This window comes from Notamacropus eugenii, chromosome 6, assembly GCF_028372415.1.
Source record: "Notamacropus eugenii isolate mMacEug1 chromosome 6, mMacEug1.pri_v2, whole genome shotgun sequence".
Lineage (NCBI taxonomy): Eukaryota > Metazoa > Chordata > Mammalia > Diprotodontia > Macropodidae > Notamacropus > Notamacropus eugenii.
In genome coordinates this window covers 141,907,385-141,928,420 of record NC_092877.1, presented here as the reverse complement: position 1 = coordinate 141,928,420, position 21,036 = coordinate 141,907,385, and the positions used below count along the sequence as shown (strand labels likewise).

The 21,036-nt window shown below is 37.8% G+C and overlaps 1 protein-coding gene and 1 pseudogene across 4 annotated transcripts in view; one reads left to right on the top strand and one right to left on the bottom strand.

Moving 5' to 3' along the window:
* Positions 1 to 21,036, top strand: part of ANAPC10 (anaphase promoting complex subunit 10) — a 196,311-nt gene that overhangs the window by 153,496 nt on the left and 21,779 nt on the right. The window contains exons 5-6 of one of the 4 annotated variants that reach the window (XM_072621167.1): positions 9,025 to 9,152; positions 11,107 to 12,951. The exons of 2 other annotated variants lie outside the window; for them this stretch is intronic. In XM_072621167.1, the coding sequence (XP_072477268.1) occupies positions 9,025 to 9,152; positions 11,107 to 11,146 (168 nt within the window). In that variant the 3' untranslated portion in view covers positions 11,147 to 12,951. Of the gene's footprint in view, positions 1 to 9,024; positions 9,153 to 11,106; positions 12,952 to 21,036 lie in introns of those variants that run through there. One more of the 4 variants, XM_072621168.1, reaches the window with a different exon arrangement.
* On the bottom strand, positions 18,444 to 18,947 carry LOC140511899 (ATP synthase F(0) complex subunit C2, mitochondrial pseudogene; annotated as a pseudogene).

The following is a 21,036-nucleotide window of genomic DNA, read 5'->3' as shown; positions in this document are numbered from 1 at the left end:
CTGAGCAGTGAAATGATCTAAGACAATTCCAAAAGACTCATAATGGAAAATGCTTTCTACATCCAGAGCAAGCACTGTAGATTCTGAATGCAGATCCAAGTAGACTATTTTCTCTTTTGTTGTTTTGGTTTTTCTTTCTTGTGATTTTTCCCTTTTGTTCTGATTCTTTTTTCACAACATGGCTAATGTGGAAATATGTTCAGTATGATCATACATGTGTAACCTATATCAGTTTGCATGCTGTCTTGCTAGGGGAGAAAATTTAGAACTGAAATTTTATAAAAGTGAATGTTGAAACCAAAAATAAATAAACATTTTTAAAAGATTGTAGTGTTGACTAATTCTATACATGCATACACAGAGTAAGACTAAACATGACTAATCAATGCAACCTAAGGAGGAAAATCAAGAAAATGTTCCATTCCAGAAGGAGAGCTATAAGAGAATTATTGTTAATATTGTTGTTTGAGCCGTTAACATTTGAAGGCATAGCCATATGAATGATAAATATGTGGAAAGTGAGCATGAATAGTATCCAATCACTTATTGCTAATAATTTAACATTCTACTGCATCCACTGGGTGGCTGGAGTTCTTATAGAGTATGGAACTTAATATATTCCTAGCCATAAACACTAGACAAGGCAAAATTTCAGGGAAACAGATGGACAAAAGGAATAATGGATAATTAGGGGGAACGCATAGTTGGAAAATTGGATGCGAGAGATTGCCTGAGGCTGGGATAGAATAACTCTTGGTGTTGATGGTATGTATGGATAAGTCAGGTATGTGGCCTGAGGTTTTGTTTGCTGTAATACCAAAGACTATTGAAGGGAGAACATTGTCCTGGACCCCTCACCTTTGACCTTATCAGAACTTAATCTATTAAATCTCTACTACATGTGTGAGACAGATGCATACACAGAGAAATAGTTGTGAAAATTGGAAGGAGTTGAAAATCTCATTGATTGACTTTTTCTTTCTCAAGGAGATGGTTGCTTACATAAAAAAAGGAGGGTAGAATCATTTAATTTAAAATTAAGTTTATTTTAGAATTAAAATCTTCCCCAAGCAATTAAGAAGATGCTTACGAGACTCTTTTGCTCTATAGATTTTCTTAGAATAAAGCTATTTAGATGATGGGTTATAGGATTTGAGTTCATTTCATTTTATATATGAGGAAATTGAGACCCAGAGGCACAGTGACTTACCCAGGGTCCCATAATTCTGTTAAATTTCTTGAATCTATTTTTCTGCTATGTTCTGAGACGAATTCAAGTTTTCCCAACTGTGGACTTATACCACTTTTTAAGCTTCCATCTAAGGCATATATTTCATCATTTGGGATTAGATTAAACAATTCTGGGCCTAGAGCACTCAGAAACTTGAGGAGTCTCATTCTGAATAACTCAGAGTGAGTCATAAATTACTTCAGCATTAAAATAATATACTCTTGACTGAATTTAATGTTATAATCTGTGGGCTAATCTTACTCTGGGTTTATTCATTATAGAGTTGCCTCTTGGGGATGGGAAGAAAAGTGAGAGAGTTCTTCTTTGGGGTGGGGAGAGGGTCCTCCAAAATTTCTCAGGTATCCAAAAACTTTAACATCAAAGAGAGAACCATTCTCAGGACAAATGACTTGGGAATAGCCAGCATATCCCTTTGATCCTTAAGACCAGACCTATTCTTCTGGCATCACTTTTAGGGTCCTTTCTCAACAGATACTCTGCCAAATTTCCATCTTATTCTGCTTATAATGTTGCTGAGAAGAGTGACTAAATGATAGTATTATTGAAAGCAGTATCAATCTTTGTGTTTTTTTAAAATGAAGATTGATCAATTTATTCCCATTTTCTAAGCATATAATAAAAATATACTTACCTCTCTGAGGTCCAATCTTCTAATTTGCAAATTTCTAATTTGCATTTTCTAATTTGTAAATAGTAGAAGTATTCCTCATCTCATCTAGTTATGAGGAAAGCACTTAGGAATATCTGCAAGAACCAGGTAAAAATTAACTCTTAAAAATATTTCATACACAGGATGTGTATGTAGGTTGTGTATGTAGGTTGCATAAAAGTTTATAGATGTAGGTGGCATTGATAGACATAATATGAGGGGCAGCTAAATGGTGCAGGGCACTGGCCCTGGAGTCAAAAGGACCAGAGTTCAAATTCAACCTCAGGCACTTACTAGCTTCAAGACCCTGGGCAAGTCACTTAACACTGATTGCCTCCAAAAAAAAGGGTATGATGTGACATTCCATCTAGCCTAGCCTACCTACCCTTCCTACTTCTTTGTGGGAAATGGGAGGAGAGAAGATTTTGTTTCATCATTGTATGAACTTAATAGATGGAATGAATACATTCTGTACATTCTTGGTCTCCAACATCCTCTCTCACAGCGTATATAGTGTTGTTTTAATTTTATCACCAGAATGGGAAAGTGAGAAGTGAAAAAGAGTGATGCAGAAATATATTCTTAATTCATTGCCTAGGGACGGAACCATACTTTTTACATCAATAAGACAGATGTGACGAGAGCTGAGTCATTTAAACTCTCTGGGTTTCCCTGCTCTCATATACTATACATAAATACTCTCATTGAGAAAGAGAGTCAATGCCAAGTGTGCCCTTGGTACTGATTAATTCTGACTTTCAAAACCACTGTTTGGTGTTTTGTTTTGCAAGAATCAGGGCAAAATAATAGCCTAGCAGAATGTGTAAAGAAAGTAAAACTCCCCAGCCGTATACTGGATCCTTATAAAGGAAGAGTATTTAGCAGAGTAGTTAAATAAATGGAGAAGAAACTCAGTACAAGGTTTGGTTGTTTAATTTGTCACTAGTCTAGAGAAAAATGTAGAAAAATCTCATTCCCAAACTACCATTTAAAATGGGATAGGAAGTGAAGAAACAGATTTAAAGAACATGAATATTTATGACTAAAAAGACCCATTATAAAGTATTTCTGTTTGTCTTTGCCAATGTTTTAATAATCCATAAGGTATTTCTGAAAAGGGAAGTATTTGAAATTAAATATAGACTTACAAATCTGAGGAACCAGAAACTTGAATAAACTGATTAGGGCTGGATAGTTCTGGGTGTGAAAAGAGGATATTTTTGTGATGGATTTGCTTTCAAATTTTTCCCATGTTGCATTTGGATAAGCCCTTTAAGGTTCTAGGAATCATAGGGAGTAAAAAGACTTGAAAGAACTTGGCATCAGAATGTAAACGTCTACTGCTTTAGGAGAGCAAGCTTTCAACTGTTCCTTGATCAGTTAGTCAATCAGTGAGCATTCATTAAGCATTTACTGTGTGTCAGACGCTGTTTATTCAAATCTTGAGAAGTTCCAAACAAGGACTGTCAAACTATCGGGAAAAAGATTTCTTGGGTCCACTAAGACTTGAGATATAACATCTTGTTATTCCTTTATGATCCACTCAGAGTTGCAGGGAATGGTCCAACGTACCCATCTTATCTTTCTCAGGGAATCTCAGTTCTGGTGATTCACAGACCAGGATATTTTGTGCCTTTTCCGTCCAGTTTTGTTCCAATAATCTTTTTAAATCTTTTAAAATATTTTGTTGATGTTCTTTGCCCTTTTCTTTCTTTTTTTGCTTATATAACTTACTTTCCAATTTCTGTTTTGTTTTCTGTGAACAAAGATGAAACAGGATATGTTTGTTTATAACTTTCAGCACTTTGATAGAAGAATGTAAACTTCTCTTGGCAGGGATAGGCTCATTTTACCTTTGTGTCACCACTACAGTACCATGACTGGCACATAGTAGGTGCTTAATAAATTCTTGCTGAATAGAATTGAATTCTATCCACTTACAGAATGTAATAGTTTAATAGTTTCTAGGACAACTATAGATAGCTTTGATCCCCCTCTCTTCCAACTTAGACTTACTAGAGAGATAGTTGGATAGTCTCTTCTCTTCCCCATTGTTCAACTATCAGTGTTCTCTGTAAGAATTTTAGATACCCCATTAGTATGGATTCTGTATGTGTATTTTTTTCTTCTCCATATGGCCATTTTGTTTTTATACATGCTTGAAGCAGCATAGCAGCCTTAGAGACAGGAACACCAGACTGGGTTCAAGACCTGCCTCTGAAACTTCCTGACTATATGACTTGGGAACAAGTTATTTTTCAGTGCCCTCTAAGACCAGAAGTTGCAGAAAAGATTCTGACCTGAATGAATCAACAGAGTTTCCTGTACCAGTGAAATCCCAATTGTGGTCCCTACAGGTGACCACATGAAGCAAAAAATGGTAGTATAATTTCAGATTCACAGGATCATAACACATTGCATTGAAAAAAAATCTTAGAGATTATCTGACCCTCATTTGTGGTCAAGATGACTGCCTGAATTGGAGGCAGTCTGCTCACTTCTTACATAGTTCTTTCCCCCTTTAAATTAGTTTCTTTCAATGAACAAAAATATGTGCTCTCTCCCTACTACCCCACCATGTCTAACTGAGAATGAAAGAAAATCTCATTACAGACCTGTCTCGGGAATTATAGTTGATCATGTAGTTGAATTTTTGTTTTTTTCACACTGGTGTTAAAGTATAAATTGTTCTTCTGGTTCTGTTCATTTCATGGCATCAGTTCACCCAAGTCTTTGTAAGTATATGATTTATATTCCTATTTCTTAGTATCTTATCCCTTTTAAATAGGGCAGCTAGGTGGTGCAGTGGGTAAAGCACCAGTGCAGGAGTCAGGAGGACCTGAGTTCAAATTTTGCCTCAGATACTTGACACTCATTAGTTGTGTGACCTTGGGCAAGTCACTTGACCCCAACTGCCTCATCCTGGGTCATGTCCAGTCATCCTGATGAATGTCTGGTCACTGCATTCAGATGACTCTGGAGGAGAAATGAGACTGGTGACCTGCATAGCCCTCCCTCACTCAAAATAAAGTCAAGTGCAAGTCATGTCAGCATTTCTCTGATGGCATGGTCTTCTTTGGCAACAAAGGACGAACACACATCCCTTTTAGATATATGATAAAGTTATTGTGTAACTGCTTTCCTTTTTTCTTCCCTCTTCCACTGATTTGCTAAGGGTATCACCCTTTATGTATAAATCATGTATCCATTTTGACCTTATCTTGGTTTATTGTGTGAGATGTTGGTCTATACCTAGTTTCTGCCACACTGTTTTCCAGTTTTCCCAACAGTTTTTGTCCAAATAATGAGTTATTGTCACAAAAGCTTGGATCTTTGGTTTTATCAAACGCTAAATCACTATGGTCATTTACTACAATGTATTTTGTACCTATTTCCTCTCACTCATCCACCACTCTGTTTCTTAGCCAGTGCCAGACTGCTTTGATGACTGCTACAAGGCTCTTGTTTCTTTTCTAATTCTTTCTGCTCCCTCTCATTTCATTTATGATATAATTTTAAAACTCCTTTTTAAACCTCTGTGTCATTTCTTCTAGGAAATTCTAATTGATCTTGTGAACAAGCTGTAGGTTTTGTGCCTTGGGCATCACTGACATAATAAAACTACATTTTTATTGTTGTTATTAACTCGTTTTTGGTGACAAGGCTTCAGGAGGTAAGTTCTAGGTCCTTTTGAGTCTGAGAATCAGATCAAAATTAACACGCTTTCCTTTGTCCTTGAACCTTTTCCGTCACTGGATGGTGGTGGTGGTGTGAAGTCTTCCCTTTGCTCAGGCAACACCTTTCCTTGGGAGTCAGACGAAGTTAGTGCTCCTTCTTTTGCCTGTGCCCTTTCCTTCCCCTGGACTCTGATGTTGCTCTCTCCTAGGATCAGCCATAGTCATAGCCTTTTACTTGGGAGGGGTAGAGAGATAATGAAGAGGTGGTTAATCTACAACCAAGTCCAAGCTTAGCCCTGCTATGGTGGAATGGACCTAGCTGAGGCTTTTTCCTGGACGAGAGAGGAAGGACTTTTTATTTATCTCATTATGTTGAGGTCTTTTTCTTCCACAACTGGCTAAGGCCTCTTCCCCCCTCCATCCCCTTCTTTTGTTTCCTACAAACAAAGGATAGCTAGAGCTAAGATTTTTTGCCTTCATTTTCATCTCTCTGAGGATCTGAATCAGATCTACCAGATTCAATCAGATCAATCTGGATAGATCATGGGGGTGGGAGGAGGGTTGGGAGGAAGGGAGTTGGGAATTGGGTTATTATTTAGTAGCAGGAAAGAGCTGAGCTGGACCATTTGTTCCTACTCTGTCAACTTAAGTTTTCCCCAATAAGTCTTAATTGGTTCTTTAAATAGGCAGAAAGATGGTATGAGATAGAATGCTAGGCTTGAAGTTAAGAAGTGAGTTCCAATTCTGTTTCAAACACTTCTAGTTGCATTACCTTGCATGACCCTCAAGCTGATTCTCCTTATCCGACAAATGGGTATAATTATGGTAACCCATTTCATGGGATTTTTGTAAGAGTTAAATGGCAGATTATACTCAAATTGCTTTAGAAACTTTAAAGCACTACATATTTATTATTTATTTATTCATTCAGGCTACATTATTGTCTCTTATTTTTTCCACATGTGTGGTTTCCCCTTTTCTCTGATCATATGTATCATCGATAATGTCTTTTGTATAACTTAAAAATATTTTAAATTTGAACCAGATGTGTGATTTATTTGATACAGGGAATTGACACTGAGGAAAATCCCTTCAGAAAAGCATCTTTTTTATAGCCTTAAAATTAAAATTTTTTTCAACTACCAATATTTTATTCATCTGTCTCTCCCACTTTGCCTCCCCTCCATAAAAACCATATTACCCTTCTTTTTTTTCTATGCAAACCATTGTTAGAAACTGGCTGATAATCTGCTTACTCTCACCTTGTATCTTTCCATTTTCCATTAGGTTACTTGTAATTTTGTTCTTTGCAAGAATGTGGGGTTTCATTATTGGAAGTCACTGAGTGACATTCCCCTTATCCTTTGTCAACTGCAAAGCGGGCTTCCCCACTAAAGCAGGGCCCTTTCTTTTGTGAACGCTTTTAATAAGTAAGATGCTTATGGTTTATGCCAGTATGTATATGTGTGGAAATGTGTTGAAACTGAACTATCACATGTAATTTTATTTCTGTGAATAACTCTCTAAACTTCAGATTCCATTTGGATTCCATTCTAGCACTAAATCCTTGGTTCTGTGATCTTGTGGTCTGTGATCACTTTCTTTCCTCCTTAACCATTCTTCTCTCACCCCGCCCAGCCGTCTGTCTTTACACACTACCCTGAAAGGGTGAACCCAAGGTCTTTGGACTCTTTGCTATATAGCATATTGTAAGTTCCCCTGGGGCAAGGCCTGTATAATTTTTTCTCTTTGCTTGCCCAGTGTGTCTATGTTGCTTCTGATGGCCATGTTTGTTGAAATGGATAGAATCTGTGGGTATTTTGAAATGGTCAGAAGGAATTCGGCATAACTTGAAACTCCAAAATGGTACCTCATCCAAGATAGAAATGGTAGACGATCCTCTATCACTTGTCTTCAATGATTCCTTCGAGCTCGCAAATCAAGTCTGCTGGACCCTGCATGTTGGGCAGGATTTGTTTGGGGAGGTGGTGAAAGAGGGGAAGTAAAGAAAAAACAGCCCCCTGACAGGTTTATGGCCAGCTTGTTAAATAAAAGCCTCTGTCCCACACTGGATTGCTTTCTTTTCTGGGTGTGGATTGACAGGCATTGACGAGATGCCTTATGTTCTAAGTCAGAATGCCTGGTGACAAATTATAACTTTGACATTCTGAGGTTATCAACATGCCCCCGGGTGACTCTGAGGACTCCAGAAGGCAGCAGCCATTCTGCTGTCTTCTCTGGGCCGCTGTGATTTAACAGGAGCACACTTGATCTCTTCACCTCTGAGGAGCAGATTAAGTGCTTCAGTAAATACAGCATTAAGATACCTCATTGTACTAAGGCCATTAATACACACCTCGAGTGTACTGGTCAACCGAGTGCTTTCCACCACCCAAGGAGTGTGCTCCTGACCCAAGAAAACGTCCCAACACTGTATTCGAGCATTCTCGTGATTAAATATGAGTTTAAAATTGCTTTAAAAAAGGGTTTTGTTTTTACTTTCTCCTTGTTGATTGGAGTAAAACCAGAACTGGAGAAAGTGTCTAATGCTACCTTAACCAAAACTGAATAATTCCCACCACTGCCTCTTCTTGCATCTTTGTGACTCTGACACTGTTAAACCCTTGGCCTTGGATCTTCGCCAGCCTCTGGACTTTGGTGCCTTTCGCCACTCACTGAGGCCCTTTCAACTTTTGTTTTTCCACCAGAGATGCTAAATTGTGAGTCGTTTAGTGAAAATGTGCACTGCTGATGTATGCTTTGTCTGTCACAGCAAGGTCGGCTTCAGCAGTTGTGTTTTATGGCTGCTTTCTTATACTAATGTATTTCTGTACCGTACTCGCTGTAGACTTACATCTGCTTGTAGAGATTAGATAATAATATATAATAAAAATAATAATGGCATCATGGAGTTTTAGAACCAGAAGACAACTACCATTTAATGGGGAGGGGCTCCCACCGTGCTCATCTGACTCCCAGTGATTCATGCAAGTTTGAACTGGGAGTCAGGACGACCTGAATTCAAATCCTTCCTCCGACCCTTCCTAGATGCTGGAAAGTCATTTAACTTCTATCAGCCTCAGGTTCTACATCTGTAAAATGGGTATGATAGCACCTGTTGGTTGCTGGGAGGGTTGTTGTGAGAATGAAATGGTATAGCATATACTAAGTAAATGCTAGCTATTATTTTTATCATCATAATTTATCATCATCATCATCATCATGTCTGTGCTTCACTTTCTAAGACCTTGCCCCAAATTCTTCCACTCTCCAAGTCAACAAGCACTTTATTACTTGCTTACTGCGTGCCAGACCCTGTGCTAAATGCTTTTTATACTCCCCATTTCCTTGCTATCCCTCCCCACTAGAATGTAAGCTCCTTAAAGTTAGAGATTGTCTTTGCTTGTACAGCTATCCTTTCCACATTGCCACTTTCCCCATTACAGGTCTCAGGTCAGCATAAGAAATTAAATGGGAATTTGGGGAGAGTTTTCCAGAAGGTGCAGACAACCCATGAAGACCAGCCGGCAACAAGAGCCTATGACCAAATGCTTAACCCAAATTTTACAATAAGGTACTCTAAACACCCCATAAAAGAAAAAGAAAAAAATGCAGACTTCTCAGGTATGAAGGGAGGGCCAAAAATTTTTATACAGACTTTCCAGATCACAGAGGCACCATGCCCCTAATCCCCATGATGTAGAAGGAATAACAGTATTTCTATCCAGTACACTTAGTGTAATACCTGGCAGATTTTCTCTCTCTGTCTCTCTCTGTCTCTCTCTGTCTCTCTGTCTCTGTCTCTGTCTGTCTGTCTGTCTCTGTCTGTCTGTCTCTCTGTCTCTCTCTGTCTCTCTGTCTCTGTCTGTCTGTCTCTGTCTCTCTGTCTCTCTGTCTCTCTCTGTCTCTCTCTCTCTCTCTCTCTCTCTCTCCTCATTTGATCTGACCCTCTCAGAAACACCAGCTGCAAAGTAGGAGCGCCTCTGAGATCATCTAGTACACTCCATACTTGACAAAGAATTCCCTCCTATGATATCACCATTTAGCTTTTGCTTGACATCTTCAACATCTCAAGGAATCTTATTCCACTTTTGAATTGTTTTAATTACTATGTGAAAGAAAAACAAAATCTCTTCTTTTATTTTAGACAAATCTGCCAGAGAAAAACTCTTATTAATGTACAAACATTCTGCTGTGAGAGGGTTTTTGAGTGGTAGAGTTTGTCCCACTAATTCAGAAAAGACCACCCTCCTCAAGTAATGTCCAATTTATATTTTATAATAATGCCAAAACCAAAAGTGAGGAAATTTGTCAACACTGATAAATACATTTTCAGTTAGAGTTTAGATTTCCTTTCCCTGAATGAAACTACTCTAACAACCCCTCTTTGAGGGTGATCTATTGTAAACAAAAGGTACTCCTCTTCATTTGGTTAAGAAAAAGACATTCCTACTTAGTTCAGTCAACCCTAAACAAAAGCATTCTTAATTTGATTCTTATAGACTCATTCCATGGATCTAGTTCCTAGCTTTCTTTACTTTATTTGGGGAACTAAATATATATCTTATTTTGATTGTCTTCTATACAAAAGATTGATTAGATTTTTTATTCAACTCAGGTTGATGTTGAATTAGGCATTCATATAACACAACTGGAGTCTCTGTGCTGTGTGTGTCCTCTATTGGGAGGTTGATCCTCCTGGCTTCTAGGGCCAATATCTGAAAACAGCTTTCATGCCCAACCTGGTCAGGGCTTCTTAACATTTGTGTGTGTGTGTATGTGTGTGTGTGTGTGTGTGTGTGTGTGTGTGTGTGTGTGTGTCTTGGACCCCTTTGGCAATCTGGTAAATCCCATGGATCTCTCCTCAAAATTACATTTTGAAATAATGGAAAAATACTAAATTTCAGTTAGAGGTTAGAGAATATAATGATATGCTCACCCCTTACCTCCATCCAAGTTCAAGGACTTTTTGAGATTTAACTTCAGATGTCTTTGTGGATCCCAGGTTAAAATCCCTGGCTTAGATCTTCATTTCTCCAAGTCAAACATCCCTAGTTTTTTCACTCAAACTTCATGTGGCATGATCTTAGGGCCCATCACCATAATGATTGCCTTTCTATGATTGGTTTCTAGCTTATTAAGGGTTTGAACATGGCAGAGTACAGTGGGCTATCACCTTTGTCCTGCTAATATCACAATAACACATAATAATACAATATGCAATAATTATTATACAGGACTTGCTAAGGTCACATTTGCTTCATGGGCAGTCACTCTCCACTGTTGCCTCTAGTCCACTAAAAACCTTCAAATCTTTTCCAGATGAATCGCTATCTAGCCACAGCTTCTTTTATGTGTGAAGTTTTTTTTAAAAAAAATTTGCTTGTGAAGTTGATTTTTTAAACTAAAGAGCAGGACTGTATATTTGTCCCTATCAAATCTAGTTTTATTTGATTAAGTCCGTTGTTTCAACCTGTCAAGGTCAGTTTGGATCTGACTGTCATCGCTGTGTTTGCTGTCCCTTTTAGATTTGTATCATCAAAACCTGGAAAGATTTACATGAACTGATGCAGAATGAACCAGGAGAACATTGTACACGGTAACAGCCACATTGTGCAGTGATCAGTCATGGTAGACTTATCTCTTCTCAGCAATACAGTGATCCAAGACAGTTCCTAAAGACTAATGATGAAAAATGCAATCCACATCCAGAGGGTTTTTCCCTCTGTTTCTTCATTCATAACGGAAACACTTTTGACATAATTGTACATGTATAATCTATATCAGATTGTTTGCTGTCTTGAGGAGGGAGCAGGGTAGAAAGAAAAATTTGGAACTCAGAATCTTATAAAAAATGAATGTCACATTTCTGTCACCTTAAGATTTGATAAGCATCTAAATCACTATTGATTAGAGAGATGCAAATCAAAATAACTCTGATATACCACATCACACCTGTCAGATTGGCTAACATGACAAAACAGGAAGATGATCAATGTTGGAGAAGATGTGGGAGAGTTGGAACACTGATTCTTTGTTGGTGGAGCTGTGCACTGATCCAATCATTCTGGAGGGCAGTTTGGAACAATGCCCAAAGGGCTACAAAAATATGCATACTCTTTGACCCAGCAATATCCCTTCTAGGACTGTATCCCAAGGAGATCATAAAAATGGGAAGGGTATCACATACACAAAAATATTTATAGCAGCTTTCTTTGTGGTGGCCAAAAACTGGAAATCAAGGGGGTACTCATCAATTGGGGAATGGCTGAATAAGTTATGGCATATGAATGTGATGGAATGCTATTGTGCTATAAGAAATGATGAACAGGAAGACTTCAGAGAGACCTGGAAGGACCTATATTGAACTGATGCTGAGTGAAAGGAGTGGAACTAGGAGAACTTTGTACACAGCAACAGCTACAGTGTGTGAGAAATTTTTCTAATAGATTTAGTCCTTCACAGCAATGCAAGGACCTAAAAAATTTCCCAATGGACTCTTGAGGCAAAATGCCTTCCACATGCAGAGAAAAAACTGTGGAATTGGATTGCAGAATGAAGCAGACCATTTTCTCTTGTGTTATGTTTTATTTTATTTTATTTTGTTTTCATGGTTTCTCCCATTCATTTTAATTCTTCTGTGCAACATGACTAAGGTGAAAATGTATTTAATAAGAATGTATGTGTAGAACCTATATAAGACTGCATGCCATCTTGGGGAGGGAGAAGGAAGGGAGGGAGAATAGTAGAGGAGGGAGGGGAAAAAAATCTAAGATATATGGAAGTAATTGTAGAAAAGTGAAAACAAATAAATTTATTAAAAAAAGAAAGATTTGATAAACATGCTGTCTATACTTTTATTTGAGATCATGCTAAATGTTAAACCACCAAGAATAACTTACTTAGCAAAGCTGAGTATAATCCTACAGGGGGAAAATGGGTTTTTTAATGAAATAGAGAACTTCCACACATTCCCTATGAAAAGACCAGAGCTGTGGAGAAACTTTGAAATTCAAACACAGAAGTGAAGTATAAAAAGGCAAACATGAATGAACAGTGATAAAAGTACTGAACAAGGATAAACTGTTTACATTCAAATATGGGGTGATGATACATATGTCCCCTTTAAATCTTATCATCAGGGTTCATAGAGGAAATACAATTAGACAAGACTTGGGGGTGAGTCTGTAATATCTTGATCTTAAGAATGGAAAGAAAAGGGAAGAAGAATACACTAGAGGAGAAAGGAAAGGAAGATTAAGGAAAATGATCTCACATAATTGGCATGTACAAATAGATATCTATATAAACAAGGAAAAGGGCATGAGGAAGCAGCTGACACTTGAATCTCAGAACAGATCAAAAGAAGAAAAAATACATACATACTTAATTGTGTGTATTCTGCTCGTTTCATTTAACAGGAAAATAAGTGAAAGGGGAGAAGGGAGAGAGGGAACTAGAGGGAGGAGAGATTAAAGGGAGGAATGAATCCTAAGCAAGACAAACTCTAAGGATATAAAAAAATGTTTATAGCTCCTTTTGAGGTAGCAAAGGATGAGAACCAAAGGGAATACCCATAAATCACAGAATGGCTTAACAAGTTATGGTACATAAATAGGATAGAATACAATATTGTGCTGAACTCTTATTAGCATAATGACCAGAGGATTAGAGATGAAATGTGTTAGCCACCTCTTAATAGAGAGGTAAAGAACTTAGAATGTAGAATAACATTTCCTTTGGACATGGCCGGTTTGGATATTTGCTTTAATTATGCATATTTGTAATGGATCCTATTTTTCTCCTGATCTCAGGAGGGGTGGGGTGGGAAAGTTGGGATGGGAGAATAAGAAGACAAGTCTTGGCAGATAAAAAACAAAATATTTTTTAAATACCTCTTTAAAATTCTAGGTCATGTGATTAATAAGATGGAGGACTAGACATTTTCTCCAGTCTTTATGTCTTTTCAGACCTCTCCAAAATAGGAATAATGTCCAAGAAATGAAACAGTTTCAGTGGTCTCCATGATCTGGGATACTGAGAACCCAAATGATGTAATAATTCATTGAAAAAAGCAAAGAAGGCTACTCATTAGCTTTTAATATGCTCACTCAGCACCCTTCCTGTACCCCTGCTATGCTACTCCAGCAGCAAGTCTGCACAGTCCCACTCATGGGCTCTATCCTGCTCTTACCTCTCTATCCTGCCAGAAATTCAGAAGATAGAAACTTGATCCAGCTATAACAGTACAGTGTAGTAAGTGCTCTGTGCTACAACCTAACTTAGCAAGAGAACTGAGGAAAAGAGGGGACCTGGGGCAGGATGCTCTACCAGGCCTGAGGTAAAGAATCCAGCATCCAGCTTGGGCCAGACTTGTCCCCAAGAAATCACTTAGGGCAAAAAACTGGGCTGATGAACTGTAAATTGCCTAGATTAATAGGAGACTGAGATGGTTTTGAGGTCAGCCCTCAGGAAAACCCCACTAAAAGAGGAAGGAATCAGGAAATGAGCAATATGGGGATAAAGAACAAAAATAAGACCCACATATACAAAAGTATTTATAGCAGCTCTTTTTGTGGTGACAAAAAATTGGAAATTGAGGGGATGCCCATCGATGGGAAATGACTGAACAAGCTGTGGTCTATGAATGTAATGGAACACCATTGTGCTAAAAGAAACGGTGAGCAGGTGGGTTTCAGAAAAACCTGGAAAGACTGATGAACTGATGCTGAGCTAGGGGAGCACAACCAGGAGAACATTGTGCACAGTAACAGCCGTATTGTGCAATGACTGACTTTTGTAGACTTAGCACTTCTCAATAATGCAAAATTCAAAGACAGCTCCAAAAGACTCCTGATGGAAAATGCTATTCACATCCAGAGAAAGAACTATGCAGTCTGAATGCAGATGAAAGAGTACTATTTGCTCTCTTTTTTTGTTGTTTTGTTTCTTCTTTCTCATGTTTCCTCCCGTTGGTTCTAATTCTTTTTTACATCATGACTAATATGAAATTATGTTTAATATGAATGTATATGTAGAGCCTATACCACATTGCATGCCATTTGGAGGAGGGAGGGGAGAAGGAAAAGGGAGAACATTTAAAACTCAAAATCTTATGGAAGTGAATGTTGAAAACTAAAAATAAATAAAAATTTTAAAAAGAATAGAAATAAGAAAGAAAATTAATATATGAATATGAATGTATGTGTGTGTGTGAGAGGGAGAGAGAGGGGGGAAGAGAGTGAGAGAATGCTCAGGAAGAAGAAAAATATATTAAAGACTTTGAACATATGCAGATAAACTTATAGGGAAGAAATGAATAACAAAAAAGAAATATGACGTACAGATCTGGTAAAGAGTTGAGATATCTACTAATGCATAATGCAAATTAAAGAAAATTTAATCAACAGATGATGAGACAGAGCATCTTATGGATTTCCAAGAAAGTTTAGAACTACATCAAGTTATTTCTTGATAGTTTAAAAGAGAAATAATAATCATAAAAGCAAAATTTATGGTCTACACAGCAGAAATAATTAAAAAATTTGAGTCTATGGGGACAAATTCCACCAAAGAAACAAAAGAAAGAATAACTGGGAATGCAAATACATGGAAGTGAAGGATGATCTTGGGAGAGGGGGAATCAAAAGGCAATAACACTGAAAGAAGACATGCTTTCCCTACAAATAAAATGTATTGACCTTGAATACAGGGTACAAAGAAACAGCATGAGGATTAGAGGTCTCCCAGAAGAACACGACAAACAAAAAAACCTGACCACAATTCAAGAACTAGTACAATATAATCTACATTAAATTGCTTGAAGGGGAAGGGGGGGAGTGTGGGAGAAAATTTGGAACTCAAAATTTAAAAAAAATGTTAAAAATTGTTTTTACATGTAATTGAAAAAATAAAACATTTTAAAATAGGGATAATACAAGAAACTGCCCAGAACTTCTGAAAACAGAAAACAAACTACCAGTCAAAATAATCTGCAAATCAGTTCTAGGGGAAGGAAAAACCAAATAAACCCTTACAAACAAACTCCAACGGTTAGATTGAACAATTCTGCTGTCAAACAACAAATTCAGCAAGCCATCAAGAGAAAAACCTTCAAATATGAAGAAAAGTATTGTGTATAACACAAGACACTTCTGCACCTACCAGAAATTACAGAAGGGAATGGAAAAATGTGTTCCGAAGAACAAAGGAGCTTAACATGCAATCCAAGAAAATAGCTCATTCAAACTAAATCAATTCTACAAACCTTTATTAAGCATCTACTGTGTATAAATGCTGTTCTGGGTACTGAAGATCCAACACAACTAAATCAATTTCTGGACTCCAGGGAATTTCATCATTTTGGGAGGCTACAATACATATGCACCCAACCATATGCATGATTATTTGAGTTGGAAAAGAGAACTGACAACTAAGCAGATCTTGCAAAATTTGTTGCTATGGTTATTTGTATATGTTGACATATTACACTGCAAATGAAGATTGCAAACGTTGTTAGTAGAAAATTAAAATCTTATCATGCAAGAACTTTTTAAACATCACAACTAAATCAGTGATGAGAAAGAGGGGGGAACACCATTGAGAGCTGCTTCATTATTTACAGATACAGCAGGAAAATGCTGTTAGCTTTGTAGAATTGAGTCAGTTATATAGCTTTTGTTTTCTCCTTGTAAATGCTTTATTGATTCTTTTTAATTTTATATCACATTATTTGCTGATATATCACCTTCTGATGCCTGCTGGAACCCTTTCTTATAATAAAGAAAAAAATCAAGAAAAACTAATTAATACAGTGATTGCATCCTACAACATATGCAACATTTTGCACTGGTCCTCCCCCATATATCTCATGACAGGGATGTGGAATGTTAATCATATGTTTCTGTGGTTAAAGATTAATCGCTATAATTACTCAGAACTGACCTTTGTAGTGTTCTTTTCATTTACACTATTATATTAATGGTATACTTTATCACATACTGTTTGAGTTAGAAATGGTACCAAAAAGAGTTTCACTTGCTTCCTCAGGGAAATTGATGCCTAGAAGTATCAGCTTTGTCTTTTAATATATTTCCATCATTGTTATTACCAGAACTGCTTATTTTATTGGAAAAATATAAAAAACAGAAATCAAAGTGTTCTCTCTTAACATTCATTTAATGAACTATTTCAGGAAAATGGTGTTTTGGAGAAGGAGGTAGACCATATTTTATTTTTTTTAATTTCAATTTAAATTCATACAATTTAAGCTAATCTCCAATTAATAAAGGAAATTTCAGCAAATTAGAGAAATACATAGTATTACCAACTGAATAAAATTGAAATTCCCTTTTTTGACCTTCAAGGACTTTCACAATCTGATGACTTGCCTTTCCAGCCTTATCTCGTTGCCCTTCTTCATACACCTATGTTTCTGCCAAACTAGACTACTAATGTGTCCCCTGTGCCTTTGTTCACGGTACCTGAAAAATATCGTCTTCCCTTCTTCATTTGTTGGATTTTTACTCATTCTTTGGAGTCCAGCTTAAATGTCATCTCCTCCATGAAACTTTCCCTGATTCCCCTAATTGGTAGTGATCATTTTTTTGAGATCTCATGTTGAACTTTGTACCTTTCTAAAGCAGTTTTCATATTATGTATTATACTTACATGTTTGTTTTGCTACTAGGTTGCAAGTTCTATGAGGGTGATATTTGTGTTTAATTTCTGTATATCCATCACTATTTAGCATCATGTTCTTCTGTTGTAACCACTTAATAAACATTTGTCAAATGAAAAAAATGACATAAAGCATGTTTTTTATTTACTTTATATTTTGTGAATTGAGGTATTTATGCCAATTTCAGGAAGAGTGCTTCATGACAAAACTCTAAATGTATATTCAATTCAATCAACCAACAAGTTTACCATGTGTCAGGCACTGTACTAAGCCTTGGGGAACAAAGACAAGCAAAAATATCCTTTACCATGGAGGAACTTATATTCAAATGGGGAGGACAGCATGTGAATGTAATAGTCATTCTGGCAAAGCTTAGACTTGTTTCTCAAAGGGGCCTAAGTCACTAAAGACCTTGAGTCTTTTACTTTTTCTTCTTACCCAGTCCACCAAGCCTGGGTGAATGAGAGGCAGTTGTTATCCTTGAAAATAGAAGGAAAGTTTGGAAGGGAAAAGGACTGAATGGAATGATAATGTGTTTTGTTCTGGATGTGCTGATTTTGAGATACCTCTGGAATATCCAGTCAAGATATCTAATAAGTAGTTGGTGATGTAGGACTGGAGTTCAGGAGAGAAACGAGCTGGATCTATAGAGCCAGGAATCATCTGTACAAAGGTAATCATTGAACTGATTGGAGCCAATGAGATCACCAAATGATATAGTATATAGAAAAAGAGAATAAGGTCCACAGTGCATTGGGAAACAATCGTATTTAAAGCAGGCATGATATGGATGAAGATACAGCAAAAGAAACTGAGGAGTGGTCAGACAGGTAGGAAGAGAAAAAGGAATGAGAAGGAAAGCATGTATTTAGGAAGATAAATCAATCAAAAGTATCACATACTATAGAGAGGTCAAGAGCATGTTAATTGAGAAAACGTCATTAGAATTTGCAATTAATAGATAATTGATAACTTTGGAGAGAGCAGTCTCTGTTGAATAATGAAACTGGAAGCCAGATTCCAAAGGATTTAGACAAACGTCAGAAGAAAAAATGGTGGCACTGCCTCTAGATGACTTTTTTTAAAACAACTTATTAATATAGTATTTATTTGTCTTCCCTCTGTCAAACCCTGAGCTCGTGGCTTTCCCCAGGGCCCATTGGTAAGCTGGAGAGGAAAGTATACACAAGTTGGAAGACACATGGAAGGACCAGGAGGATGAGGAGGAACCTTCAGAAATGACAGGGGATAGAAATGGCTCCATCACATGGTGAAGAGGATGAGGAAGGCCACCATCAGGCAAAAGAGCCCCATGGCCTCAGACAGGGCAAAGCCCAGGATGGTGTAGGAAAACAGCTGCTGCTTCAGGGAGGGGTTCCTGGCATAACCAATGATGAGGTTTCCAAACACAGTCCCAATCCCAGTTCCAGAGCCAGCCACCTCCACAGTGGCAGCCCCAGCCACAATAAACTTGGCTGCTGTGTCAATGTCCCTTGAGATGGCACTAGTTTGGAATCCACATCTGGGGACAAGTGAGGTCAAGGGAACTAATGTTGCCAAAATGCTGATGTTCTCATCTGTCTGAACTTCTGGCCATTTTAGTACCACTGCAGATAGTGGTCTCCTCAGCAGCTGAGAGCTGCTCCTCACAAGAGCAGGGGTAGAGATGAACTTAGTGCAGGCATACATTCTCAAGGGTTGAGGGGCAAAGCTGAAGAGCTGCTGGCAGAGCAGAAGAGAGAGAGAGGGGAAGGGGACTCTGGATGACTTTTTAAAAGAGTTTAGCTGAGAAGGAAATGAGAGATATAGGATGATAGTAGGAATGGTAGGATTAAGTGAAAGTCTTTAAAGATGGAGGAGGTATGTATATGTAGGTAAAAGACAAGGAGCAGTATATAGGAAAATATTCAGGATAAGAGAGAGGACAGGGATGATAATGGGGGACAATCTGCTGGAGAAGATAAAATGGGATCAATGGTCCACAAAGAGGTTTGGACTTGGTACAGAGAAAAGCCCCCAAATCATCCCAGGCTGGAATATGGAGGAAGACATCCAAGTGATATGAGTTGAGAATGGAAGAAGGAATTCTCAGCAAATTAAATTCTTTTATTTTTAGTGAAGTTCTAGACTGGGTCCTGAATTCAGATAGTGGGGGAGAAGGAGGGGTGTGTTATGCTTAAGGAGAGATGAGGTTTGGAATGGCTGCTGTGGTGAGTGGGACAGTGAATCACTAGGATGAGAGTAGAAAAATTATCTTGCTGCAGTGTGAGCCCACTTGAGATTAGATAACATACATTATAGGAGACCATATCAATACAGTTTTGTCGTTTTCTCCAGCTCTGTTCAGTAGCCTACAAATAGGAGTGAGGGAGACGTATACTGGGAACAATCCAGGGTTGGTATTAGGCTAGATGTGATTTGTGGCAGGATAGAGGGGCAAGTGATCTGATAGTAAAGAAAGTGTTGAGCTGCATGGATTCACTAAGGGAAGGGAAAAGAGTGTAGCCATTGCATGTGTGAATACTCAAGAAAAAAATTGACTATAGAGGGATTATAAGGCATAGGGAAAGAAATTTCTGAGTACATGAACATGGTCACGCAACGCTTGTGAATCAAAGTCGTGAGAAATGGTAGTAATAGAAGTAGTAGAAGATAGTAGTAGAAGTGAGTTGGTCATGGCAGTTAAGTGGTTTGCAGAACTGAGAATTAAGAGAGTTGGAGGGGGCACCAATAGCAGGAATTCCAGAGAGCATAGGGGAAGGGGCTGGAAGATCTTGAGTGGTACGTTGGTTGAGGTGGGTGGGAATGTTCATCTGGGGGCAAGGAACTAGGCTTGTCCATCAGTAACTAGTAGTTCTGAATCCCTGGGCTCTGGATTATACTATAGTATAGATAATATAGATACTGTAGTCTCACTATAGTCTAACTATAGTCAAGGTAGATATTGGCATTTCCAGTAACTTAGATACCTGCTAGCTGGCAATTTGAATGAACAGATGGTCTTGTTAGAATCCCTAAATCTGACAATATGGGCATTTCAAAGAGACCCGTATGCTCTTTTCCCTTTTCCTTTACCCTTATTTTTCATCGAAAAATTCCAAGGCTGTGAACTTTTATTTCTTGTGACAAACCCACTTATTTTTTCTAAATAAAATAGCTTTGTTTTGCTTTTTGGCTTTTCTCACTGTCGTCATTATCATGCTTTCTCCCCCATAAAGCATTAACAACAACTCTATTATATGTTGAGTTGTATAATATTAATCGGGTTAGTACAGTTCTTACCTTCTAGGAGTTTGTAATTTTCCCCTAAATGATATTGGATTGCTCTTGAAAATGTGATTTGATTAAACATTCCATTTGGCTTTTTAAAAATGTGTGTATTTTTGCTTGCTTTCCTATATTGAGGAAACTTTTCAGTTTATAGCGGGACCAGCCTCATTGGATTTAGCCAGTGCATGATTTCCTACTTAATGAGGCAATAATGGGTCATCATAACCAAAGAATTAATTATCAAGTGGCCAGGCTGACGGTGATGCATCTCGCTGCGTTCAGCTAGGTTGGAGTCTTTAAAAACAGACAGAAGCTGTTAGTAGGACTCTACACAAAGCTTTTCTCACAGGTACAACCAGTCAGGACTTGCCTCCAACTGGAATAATCTTTGAGATCCCAGAGTCATCTCCACACCATGATGACACATTGGAGCATCTTTGTTGAGAAAACATTTAGGCTCTTAAACAAGTGGCACGTGTGCTGGGTTCCGCTTGTACCAGCTTGTAAG